We start from the raw sequence: 12,543 nt of genomic DNA on the forward strand, positions 1-12,543 counted from the left end.
TAAAAGGCCTTTTCACCGAGTGCAGGGCTGCCTTGGGGGGAATTTGCGTTGCCGGGCTTCCCTGCCTCCGCGGGCGCCCCCTGCTGCTCTTGCCGTGCTCTTGCAGGGCCAAGTGAGGAGCCGGGTACCAGAAGCTGCGGACCCAGAGCCCGGCGCGCGGAGCTCACTATCCCACAGCCAGGGAAACGCTCTGGGATCGGCAGATAGGCGCGCCCCGAGCAGTCCTTTCCGGGGGCCCTATCTGGCATTTCAGTCCAATCCCCGCAGCCAGTATCGGAGCCAACACCCGTAAGAGAATGCCTGGGAATGAATGCCTTCCAGACCATAGCAAAGCACCCCAGTGGGGCGCCCCGAAGGCCAGACCGTTCAGGGGCTTTGAGGAGTCCTTTGTCCTTCCCCAGGACCCGGGAGGGGGACCCCGGCCTGGCCAACGCACAGGAGCGACCGGCGTGGATGTGGAGGGTGCGGCGTTCTCGGGCTCCTCGCACGCGTTCCCCAATTAGGGCTTGCTGCCTGACGTCACGTCTGCCGGAGATTGGCTGCTCAGGCCTGACACGGGGCTCCACGGCCAGAGGAACTTTTTAAACACTTTGCAGCGGGGCTGCCGCCGAGCGTCCCGCGCTCACGCCCGCCCTCGCCCACTCTCGCCGACTCCCCGGCGCGGCTCGGCCGGGGACCCTCACCTGGCGCAGCCCGCCGCCCTCGCCCCTCCCCGCCCGGGCTCCCCGCTCCCCACCCCCACGCCCACCCCTCCTCTCCGCCGCTCTCCGCTGGGGTCTGGGGCTGCTCAGGCGCCCGCAGAACTTCCTCTCCCGTACCCGAGGGGTGCCTCCTCCCGCCCGGCCCGGGCTCTCCGCAGCTCTCGGGGGCAGCCGAGCGTGTGCAGGCGGCCGCACCGGGCGAGCCGCGCGGCTGGGGGCGGGGGATCGGGGTGCCGGCTGGGGCCGCGATGGCGGGGGCCTGGCTCAGGTGGGGGCTCCTGCTCTGGGCAGGGCTGCTCGCGACGTCCGCACACGGCCGGGTACGGAGGATCACGTACGTGGTGCGCCCGGGCCCCGGCCTGGCTGCGGGCGCCTTGCCCCTGGGCGGGCCCCCGCTCCCGCGGACCTTCAACGTCGCGCTCAACGCCAGGTACAGCCGCAGCTCCGCGGGCGCAGGGGCCCCCAGCCGCGCCTCCCCGGGGGGCCCCTCCGAGCGGACTCGGCGCACGAGCCAGCCCGGCGGCGCGGCCCTGCAGGGGCTCCAGCCGCCGCCGCCGCCGGAGCCGGCGCGTCCCGGGGGCTCCGGCGGGCAGCTCCACCCCAAGCCCGGCGGGCACCCGGCGGCAGCCCCGTTCGCCAAACAAGGCAGGCAAGCCGTGCGAGCCAAGGTGTCGCAGGAGACGCAGAGCGGCGGGGGCTCGAGGCTCAAGGTTCACCAGAAGCAGCAGCTGCAGGGGTAAGCCCGCACCCCTCCCGGCCTCCCTCCGCGCGCGCCGCCCCCGCCGGGCCGGACCGGGGTCAGGGCCACTCGGGGCGGCGTGCACGGTGGGTCCGCTTTCTGCTCCCCGCCCGCCCCCGCCTGCCCAGGAGCGGGAGCGCGGCGGGGAGAGTGGAGAGCGGGGAACCGGGGAACCGGGGAACCGGGGAACCGGACCCAGATCAACCCCGGGCGCATTGTTACCGAGCTGCGGACAAACACAAAAGGCATTTCTGCCCGGGGCGTAACCTCGTGTGCGAGAACCCAGCTACTCCTAGAGGTTGGGCGTCAACATGAAGTCACTACAGCTTGATCCCTCAGCATCAGTTCAACTTCTTGCAACACAGTTTTAATATTTTTTCTCTCGCTAATGAAAAAAAAAAGAAAAAAAAAGTTTTGGTTCCTGTTCTGTAGTCTAGAAGTGATCAGCATCCTAGAAATTCCGGGCTTGGATCTTTCTGCACCTGTGTCTTAGCACCGACAGAAGGTTCTGTTGCAAAGTTTCTGTGATTGGGGGGGGCTCTTAAACCTTCTCCCAGCTCCCCTCGGCATTCATCACAGATTGGGGTGGGTGGGGGAAACTGGTTTGGATTATTTGGCGTTTTTCTTCAAGGGTGGTTCTTCAAGCGTTGTGATCTCACCCCTCCTGGTTTGGACACTTTTTCTCTAAAGCTCGGGTGCAGTTTAAAATGTGGGTGCAGATAACGTGCAAAGTACCTTTGGTTCTACTTTGGGGGTTAAGGAAACCACTTATTTGGACCCCCTTGTCTCCTGTCTAGCCCTAGGGCATGCTGGCTTCCTGGTTCTCCCACCCTTTCCTGATACTAGGTCCTTTCCCTTCTAACTGGGCATCTTTGGGTCGGGCATCCTGGACACCCGTGAGGACTCCCTGGAAGCCAGAGGAATATGGAAGCAGGATGCTGGGCTTGTGGGAACCCCCTAGAAGGTTGGGGTCTCTGGAAGAGGGTGCTGCAACTGCCCGACTCAGGAGTCTTGCTTTGTTTCAGGGTCAATGTCTGTGGAGGGCAGTGCTGCCACGGCTGGAGTAAGGCCCCTGGCTCCCAGAGGTGCACCAAACGTAAGTCTCCATGCTCACAGCGGCCCTGCACGGTAGGCGGAGTGGGGCTGTTCTCACTGGGCGATCCGACGGGGGCCACGTGAAAGGGGCCGGTGCTGTCCTGGATACGCTGGTGTCTGGAGTACAATCCACCCCATTGTCTGCAGCCTTCGTTACCATCCGGGAAGGCCTGGGCCCTGGTAACGTTGGTATCAATGCCAGCAGCAGACTGTTGTCCAGAACCACGCAGCCAGGACTCCTCTGCACCCAGCTCAGGTGTTAATCACTCGGTCACACCTGTGAATCAGGAGTTAAGCAAAACATTCCTGTTGGAGGATGTGCCATGTGGCAGGTGCAATACAATTAATTGAGTCATAGATGTCAGCACGTGAAAAACATTCCTTAACATGATGGCAGGAGGGGAATGGGAAGTAGAGGGCCCTATTTTAGAATAAAACAACAGTAGTTTTTTTTTTTTTTAAATATATTTATTGATTTCAGAGAGGAAGGGAGAGGGAAAGAGAAATAGAAACATCAATGATGAGAGAATCGTTGGTCAGCATGCCCCACACAGGGGATCGAGCCCACAACCAGGGCATGTACCCTGACCAGGAATCGAACCATGACCTCCTGGTTCATAGGTCAACGCTCAACCACTGAGCCACACCAGCTGGGCAAAGCATCAGTAGTTTTTAAAGCTTTCTGAAAACAGCAACCAGAATCCTTGAGGCCTGGCTGTTTGACGGGCGGGGTTTCCTGGAGTTAATAGTCATGCTTAGCAGTGTTTTAGATGAATAGATTAAGATGCATTTAGATCTGGAAATATTTCCGCTATGCATCATAAAGTTAAGGATTAAGGTGAAGCATGTTTTGAGGCTCCTCTTGACAAGTTGCGTCTGTCTCATGTTCATTGGAAATAGAGAAATTTTACTTCCACTCAGAAAAAGTTAAGCGTCCTTGGATATTCTCTACAGAGCGCTTGAGCCATAACCATGTGGACTGGAATCGTCCAAAGTTTCAGCTGCTGATTAGTATTCAGCATAACAAGTCAGATTCAGCAGTTTGTCTTGTGTATGGTTTGGATTTTAAAACACTGGTGGATGAGATTTTAAACACCCTAGTACAGTCATCCTGGTGAACTTGTTTGTTGAAAAAATGCCTTCAGTCCTTGAAAGTAACAGGAGGACTTGGGCACCGTGGCTTTAATTTTGTAAAAGGGAGTGAGTGTTCAGGTGGGTTAGGGTTTGGCTGTGATCAAGGAGCGGTGGCCGATGTGAACTCACGTATTGACCTTAAACCACTAGGTCAGAAATGCTCAGGGTTGTAGGCATTTGAGATGAGGTCATAACTTGTCCCTTCTTAGATTGCACGTAACGATAGTGCACCAGTATTTTCCTGAATTTACAGTTGCTCAGGTCCAATCACACACCCTTGACTCCCTTCAGTAACTCCTGCTCAAAACCTGATGTGACGTGGCTGCCTAGAAAACGGAGACAAGCCATCCATGAGAGCACCATGGCGGTGGGATATTCCTGTGTAAAGATGAAAAACACAGAGCAGGATTTTAGAGACGATGGGCGGGTGCCGCTCGCTGCCGGTTGGAGGGAATGCATCAAGGCTTGGAGACGTTTGCTTGGCAAATGTTGCAGTTAAGTGCCCTCTCTGAAAAGAAGTAGTCCCCCGTTCTCAGGTTGTCTGAGGATGCGGGGACCTAAAGACATTCTAGAAGACCCAAAGGTGCTCTAGAAGAACATCCAGATCTTGAGGCATCGCCACACGGCTTTCTGCTTCCCCAGGTGAGAGAGGAAAGGGCAGGTGTGTGCCTAGGTTTAGCGGGGTGTGTCTCTGAGAAGCTAGGGTTGAACAGTTCCTGCAGGCTTCCAGAGGAAGTCGCTCCACTCATGTGGTACCCCCAAACCAACAGCAAATGCTTCTGGCTGCCGGCCCACGTTATCCTTCCGGATCCTGGAATGGATGGAGCCCTTTGGGTAGCGCTGGGATCTCAGCAATGCAACATCACTTTCCCTCCAAAGATGATCCTTCCCGCCCAACCTGACAAATTTAACTCAGGCCCAACTGCTAGGAACCTAAGCCACAAGTCCTCTCAGCAATAATTGTCTTTAAAAATGATCTTGGGGTAGGTCAGTGCTCAATCCAAAGTGATGTATCTACTAGATCCGTGGTCTGCAGACTGCGGCTCGCGAGCCACATGCGGCTCTTTGGCCTCTTGAGTGTGGCTCTTCCACAAAATACCATGGCCTGGGCGAGTCTATTTTGAAGAAGTGGCGTTAGAAGAAGTTTACGTTTAAAAAATTGGGCTCTCCAAAGAAATTTCAGTGGTTGTACTGTTGATATTTGGCTCTGTTGACTGATGAGTTTGCCGACCACTGTACTAGATGGATCTGTTTCAGCCGGGGACTTGTCTTGTGTGTGTCTCGCATAGCCGGCAACATGAAGGAGCCTTTTGCTTTCAGATGGGACAGCGGGGGTGACCACTGATGCTGGAAACTTGTGTCCACAGCTGAGCAGTGTGATGCTAGGAAAGACCCTTGGTTTTGAAGAAGACTGAGTTCAGAACCTCAAGCCTTCACCAGCTGTGTGGCCCTGAGGAACTCATTTGACCTCTCTAACCCAGTTTCCCAGCCTGAAATGACTGTCCCAAACGTGCCTGCTGTGTAGGATTATTGCAGGTATGGAGGTGAAAGAGGCTGGATGTGAAAACCTTGATGAGACCAGAAGGATTCTCAGAGTTTCTTATTGGATCAAGCCAAGTCAATCCTGTCTCATGTCTCTCTGACTTGGTTCTCTCTCTTCATTCCCTGTGTGAGTTTCCCAGCCCGCGCCCTTGCCATGGTTTTCTTTTTAGATTGATTTAGGGTTGGGGGGATGAGTAAATGGGGACCATGAGTAAGTTCTGGAGATCCAGTGCCCAGCAATGTGACAATAGTTAACAATACTGTGGAGTAGACCTTTAATTTGCTCAGAGAGTAGGTCTTAAAGAGTCCTCAACCGCAAAAAAGACATGCTAAGTATGTGAGGTGTTAATTAGCTTAATTGTAATGATTATTTCACAACATAGCAAAACAATGGCATACACCTTAAATATATACAATTTTTATTTGTCAATTATACCTCAATAAAGATGAAAAAAAAAAAAGAACAAAAGAAAAAGCCAGTCATTCCCGTTCTTTTCTGGCTTTGATTAGCAAGAAAAAAGAAATAAAGCACTTTGGGTTGTTCTGCCCCCCAGAACGATTTATTTTAAAAGAACTCTAAAAGAGATTATATGTGTGTCTAGGTCTCCTGTGCACAAGCTTGCCGAGGGGAAAACACTCCCCTGAGGTATTCATAAACTGGACGGAAAAAATCCTGACACCAGTTTTTGTGACTCGAACCACTTCAGTAAATACCAATGGCATTGAGATTGCAACAGAAATTGACTTGTGGTCTCCTTCCTCTCTCATTTATTATGCTGAGATTGAACAGGTACACTTGGGCATGATTTATTACACTTAAAATACAACACACACACACACACACACACACACCCCAAAAACCCCAATGGCATGCCCACAGGAAGTTCCTCCTTAATAGAGCAATCATAAAACGGGCATGCTCATTCATTTGTATCACCCAGGATGCCTCCTCCTTGTCACTGTATTTTGAGGATAATGGAAAGGCCTCCGTTAAAGAATTCCAGGTCAGATCCCATGGATGCAAAAAGTATTTCTGCCTCAGAGATTGGATGTGTTTATGTTGTTTCCTTGGCTTCGTCCAGTGAAGAAAATAAGGTGCCCCTTCCGGGCAGCCTGGGTTGTTTTTAGTTGATTGAAACTGAATTTAAATGGACCACAGGCAACTGCTTCTAAAGACTGAAGACTTAGTGACCCTTCCGTCTCCGATCGGAGAGAGAGATGTGACCCAAGCAGGCGCAGGCCCACAGGGGCAGGGGATGGGTGTGCGCACCCCCAGAGGTGGCCCCGGGGGTTACAGCTCCCCAGCCTCTCCGTAGGGACGCCCGACTGCATGTTACCGGTGGCGTCCCCGACGCCCTTTGTGTGTGGAGCTCCAGAAGTGGAAATCGCTGCACCAGACACGGCGTTCTAGTTATTAATAGGAAGTGACTGCTGATAATGGTATCAGTTTTGGGTAAAAGAGATAGTGCCAGATTTTTCCTCTTCCCAGAGCGTTAACATTTCGAGGAGGGCTTTGTAGCTTAGAAACTCTGTCTTTTGAGTGGGGCATTCATGTTTTTGCCTCTCCCCATTTTTTTCATTTTTTTTCCCCTCTGTCCAAACGGAACCCACCGCCTATAAGGGTTCTTTCAATTTGTCCCCCTTTCAGGGTAAATGTGGGCCAGAAAGAGACATTGCCAGTGGGCTTGGCTTTAAAGAGAAGACTGGACGTGGGACTGGACACCACAAAGAATAAAGGGGAGACGAGGGTGAGGCCGGGCTGGCAGGATGAGGGGGGCGGAAGGGGGAAGGTGGCGGAGGGCCCGGCACATGGCAGGCCCTCGGCAAAGGCATGGATGGTTCTTTCATTTACTTAACGGAGATCTGTTTCGCTTTTACCATGTGCCACATGCTATGAATAGAGGAGAAACGCAGCCAGCTGTGGGGAGGACAGGGTCTGTTTTTACTCACTTAACTCATGCACAGCAACTGACTTGTTCTCTCCTCAGCAAGAAATAGAAAAATCGATATTCCATTGCTTTTCCATTGGCATTCGGCCCACGCTGCTTTGGAAAAAGGAAACCCAAACCTAGACGCGTTCCTTCTTTATATGCAGAGGGGACAGAGGTGTGTGTCCCCTCGGTGCTCAGCGATGCTGCAGCCGATGGCCTCGGCCGGGAGGGTGCGATGCGGCCGGGTTCCGGGTGACCGAGGGGACTTGCAGGCTGTCTCCTGGCCCTTTTGGCTCAGGCTTGTGCTAGCTGAGCTCGGGAGCCAGGCCCAGAGCGATTACACATTTTTCGTGCGCCTGCTATGGCCATCGACGGCCGCGTTGCCCGTCGATCTGCAGTGAGGTTTGCCATGGCAACTCCTGGGAGGGCTGCCCCGGCCCCAGTGCTGGGAGCCGGGTGGGAGGCCCGGCTGGAGAGTCTGGTCCCGCTGCACAGACAGCCTGGCGAAGGGAGAGGGACCCAGAGGTCAAGTTCACACTGGGTCAAATATGTGTTCTCCACGCTAGTTAAAACAAACATGTAGGAGCCGTAAATTCTGTGTTGTGATAGTGCTTAAACCTTCGTAGGGAAGCCCTCCCCCGGCCCCGGGGCCGCCTGGACACACCGCCGCCCGCCCGGCCTGGCCTGCTAGTCAACGTTTCTCTGCCCAGTGAGCCCTGGGCCCTTAGGAGGCCTGACTTGGGCATCCACAGGAGCTGGCTGTTTTGGACCCTGTCATTTGTTGTCTTGGATATTCCAAACATACTCAGACATGTTTGGGAGCTCGAATGAAATTTTCCTAAAAATGCGGAGTTTGCTTCCAAGGCCTTCCTAGCAATGGACTGGGCGACCCGGAGTGCGAGGGCCGTGTCTCCGCGCTGTCAGCATCCACCAGCCACGGCGAGAGCATAGACGGAGGGGGCCCTGATGGGGTGAGGGTGGCTTGTGCCTTGCTTTCCGGAGCACTGAGAGCATTTTCTTCCTCTTCACACGCCGTGGGGGTCGGTGAGGCAGGCATGACTTATCACCTTTCCAAAGAGGAGGCAGAGCTCACACCCCACCCCAGGCCTTGCGGCTCTTGGTTCCTGGCTCTTTCCACCGCCCTCGCCTGCCTGGACGTCCAGTGCGGCCATATTCTCCCTTGAGGTCTTGGTCTTCTTTTTTTGTTAAATATATTTTATTGATTTTTTTACAGAGAGGAAGGGAGAGGGATAGAGAGTTAGAAACATCGACGAGAGAGAAACATCGATCAGCCGCCTCCTGCACACCCCCCACTGGGGATGTGCCCGCAACCAAGCTACATGCCCTTGACCGGAATCGAACCTGGGACCCTTGAGTCCGCAGGCCGACGCTCTGTCCACTGAGCCAAACCAGTTAGGGCTGGGTCTTGGTCTTCTTAGCTCTCCATCCGGACAGCCCTGGCTTGGATTGGCTTTCACTGCCTCAGTTTCCTTTGTGATTTCCCAAGCTGTGTGACTTAGAGGCCTACCATAGCAGAGTGCCACGGCCTGGTGCTTAGAGCAGCAGACATTCAACTGCCTCTGAGTTCTGGAGGCTAGAAGTCCAAAACCAAGGTGTCAGCAGGGTGGGTTCCTCCTGAGGCTGTGAGGGAGGGATCTGCTCCAGGCCTCTCTTCTTGTAGGAGACGGTCTTCTTCCTGTGTCCCTTTACATCCTCCTCCCTCTCTGTGTGTCTATCTCTGTGTCCGCATTTCCCCTTTTCTGTACAGACACCAGTCATATTGAATTAGGGTTCCTTCTAATGACCTCCTTTTAACCGGATCACTTCTGTAAAGATCCTGTGTCCAAATAAGGTTCAACTAAGGTCACGTACGAAGGTACCGGGCGTCAGGACTCCAACATACCTTTCTTTTTTGAGGGCACAATTCAACTCCTAACACAAGCCCATAGATTCTGTGCACATGGACTTGAGAGGTGGGGTCCTTGGAGGTGGGTCACCGCTGGGCGCTTGGCAATTCCCCAGCAGCAGCCTCGGGGGGCCCCTCCCACACAGGCTGGGGCTGTGGACTCGGCTCAGCTTCTTCCCCAACACAGGAGCTCTGGCTGCGCTGGCGGGGACCTGGCCACCTTGATTTTGGTTATGACTCTGGCCTTGTGACTTGGTCTGTTTTAAGAGGTTCTAGAGGGGTGGATCTTCACCGTGAACGGGCAGCTGGTCATTGCAGGCGTTTGTTCAAGTGCTGTATGGAATCGGAGTCTCTGGGGCTTTCCACAAGCACCCAGGTGACGCTGACGAGGGCGGCCCCCATTTTGAGAAGCTGATTCAGTAGGAACCCTCTGCTGGGCCATATTTAGGACCCTTTGTTTGGGAATTGAAGGGCCAAGCCCAACACTTAACGCCTCAGAAAACTTCTCAAGGCCGGGCGTCCTCTAAATATCAGTTCAGCTCACTTTGGAATAGTAGATACGAAGATTGCAGCACATCAGGTTATTTCCTCCAGTTTTTCTTTAGTTAGCTGAGTGTATGATAAATATGTTTTTACAAGAGTTGGAAAATTTCAAAATTGTTAGTGATAGCTATGAGCTTACATAAAATGGCTTTTAAAAAAGGTTGAAGTGCTTTGGAACACACTGAGTGGTTTTTTTCCGCTAAACATTCTATTTTTAATTACAAGATATTTTAAGTCCACAAAACAGAAAATAATAGATCCAACAGGGTCGTGTTTTTGAAAGCTCCCAGAAGAGGTAATTAAGCACAATGATTTATAGATAAGGGAGAGACCATGGCCTTATCTTGCTCTAAATGCGTGTTTTACTAATGAAGTTTCCTGTCTTGTTAGTGGAGAGAAAATAGTCCATAATTGGTTGGTGTGGCACAAATTGGTTGTTTTGGTACTTATGGAAAAAAGACATCACAGCTGTATTTATCTGTTTATGCCCATGCGCACCTAGTCATTTGCCTTCCTTATTATGCAGGATTGAACATTTCTGGTAGGCACCGCCCATGGGACTGTGAGACCTGGGGCAAGGCCAGGTGACCCCCATTCACAGCACGGGAACAACATGGTGTGTACTGTGATTCAGAGGCTTGTTGGGGTCCCGCATGAAGTAATATAGGAGAGGTGCCCAGCGATATTTGAACTCTCAGGGGCTCCCGTTCTGCTTAGGCTCGCCCCCTCCTGGGTGCCCCAGCCTTCCACACACCCCTCTTTGAGTTTCTCAGATCCCCTGGGGAAAATCATGGTGCTCTCTCCTTGTCCCCCTCACCCCCCACCCACCCTCCCGGGCACTGATCTCACTCTGACTTGGCTCTGCGTAGGGCTGGACCAGGTGGGAGCGGCACCTGCCTCCCCATCAGTGTGGGTCTCCTGGGGAGCAGCATTTTCTTTGTGTCCTTTTAAGTATCCGGGCTCCTTGCCACGGTCCAATGGGAACTGAATGGACTAAAATCGAGTTGAACGAGCACGGTCTGATTCTGTCGTGTTGTAAACACTGTCCCCTCAATCCTCCGTGAAGAATTCTCCTTCCTTCGTTGACCTCACCTTTTGGCAGTCATTTCCACGTGGTTTTCTTCCCCCCCTTTTCTCTGGGTGGCTATCCCTGCCCAGCAGACACTGCGGTTCTGACAGCTTTTCAAGGGCGCAGCACCTTACTCTCTTCCCTCCTGCTCTTTCTCTGAAGGCTGCCCTGGCATGGCCCACGCTTTGAGACAACTTTTCCTTTCTTCCTGCCAATTTTAGAATCTCTCTGCTCAACATCATCTGATAGAGATTTGGGACGAAGTAAAATGAATGTGGTATGGTCCCCCCCCCCTGTAATTTTAGATCCCCAAATACTGCTCTTGGCCAACTACCCCATTCCCTGTGGCTTTTCCACTCCACCACATTTGAGTAATATTGTTGGCAGGGATGTAAGTAAACAGTTTGCGAAATGTTGTGTTTTGTAAATGAGGAGATGGATGGGCTGGTGTTTGAATACGTGCCTTCGGTCCTGCTGGGCCCGGGGCAGGATGGATTTGGTGGATGGATGGGAAGACCAATGGAAGGGAGGTGTTGCTATCCACAGTTGATGTGGTCAGCTTTTCTGAACGGGTGAAATCAGTTATTCAGAAGAGAGGACACAGTGTCTGGAGGGGAACCTTCAGAGGTGTCTTGGGGATAAATTAAGGGAGGGAGGAGAGAGAATGTAACTAGTAAAAAGCCACTGGAGGCAAACAAGGAAATAAAATAAGGAAACTACAATAATAAGGCCCTTTTGTCTTTATACACTTAAAAATGTCTGTATTTCTTGTAGGGTTACCAAACAATTCCAGTCTCACTTGCAATCTTGCAGGAACTTCATTTTATCATTGTTACTATAAATTAAAAGTAGCCCTAACCAGTTTGGTTCAGTGGATAGAGCGTTGGCCTGCGGACTCAAAGGTCCCAGGTTCGATTCCGGTCAAGGGCATGTACCTTGGTTGTGGGCACATCCCCAGTAGGGGGTGTGCAGGAGGCAGCTGATTGATGTTTCTCTCTCATCCATGTTTCTAAATCTCCCTCACCCTTCCTCTCTGGAAAGAATCAATAAAATATATTTTAAAAAAAGTAGAGTCTCCAGCCTTTCACCCATATGTATTTTATTTTGACACCACATCAAATGGCTAGTTAGTAATGAACATCTTCAAAGTAAATTTCTCGGTAAAAGCTGTTTAAACCAGCTAAGACATACCACCTCACCTTCATGAATTATTGGCTACATTGATTCAAGAGTGGGGCACTTTTCTGCCTTTGCCATTAACTGGGAAGTTTCAAGCAGCTCAACTAATGAATTCTTCTGAGACATTTCAAAACCTAAATAAAATGGACGGGCGAGCACCATTCATTACTCAGCCTCATTCAAGTAATTCTTGTGGCTATCAGGCATGCACGTCTTCTTCTCTCCTAACACTTTCACATCGTGTCACAGTCTGTGTGTGTGTGTGTGTGTGTGTGTGTGTGTGTGTTTGGCGTCCCAGCTTGCATGTGAGCTCTGTGCGAGTGGGGTGTACACTCAGCCATCTTTTACCCTCAGTATCTGGCAAGTGCACATAGACTTAATGGAGTGAATGGATGGATGGATGGGTTTATTTGCTGCATTTTCACTGAGCCCCTGCGTACCAGGTACAGGCACACGGAGGTGGTAAGCACTGAAGAAAATAAAGCGGGTGATAGGTTAGAGAGGGATGGGGCTGGAGGAGGGAGCATGGCCAGGGACGGTCTCTGTAGGGAAGGGACATGAGACCTGTGTGATACGAAGGGGTCTGGAGGAAGAGTCTTTTAGGCCAGGAGGAAAGCTAGCACAAAGGCCCGGGGTGGGAACGGGTCCCGTGCAGGGGCCAGGAGTGAGTATTCCTGGTTTGCAGGTAGGAGTGCAGTATTAGT

The 12,543-nt window shown here is 52.4% G+C and overlaps 1 protein-coding gene across 5 annotated transcripts in view; it reads left to right on the plus strand.

Annotated features, from left to right (window-relative positions):
- Nucleotides 1-949: 949 nt before the first annotated feature.
- Nucleotides 950-12,543, plus strand: part of LTBP1 (latent transforming growth factor beta binding protein 1) — a 349,094-nt gene continuing 337,500 nt past the window's right edge. For all 5 annotated transcript variants that reach the window (XM_054727794.1, XM_054727797.1, XM_054727796.1 and 2 more), the window contains exons 1-2: nt 950-1,437; nt 2,466-2,536. In XM_054727794.1, coding sequence (XP_054583769.1) covers nt 950-1,437; nt 2,466-2,536 — 559 coding nt within the window. The remainder of the gene's footprint in view (nt 1,438-2,465; nt 2,537-12,543) is intronic.

Source organism: Eptesicus fuscus, chromosome 16 (assembly GCF_027574615.1).
Source record: "Eptesicus fuscus isolate TK198812 chromosome 16, DD_ASM_mEF_20220401, whole genome shotgun sequence".
Taxonomy (NCBI): domain Eukaryota; kingdom Metazoa; phylum Chordata; class Mammalia; order Chiroptera; family Vespertilionidae; genus Eptesicus; species Eptesicus fuscus.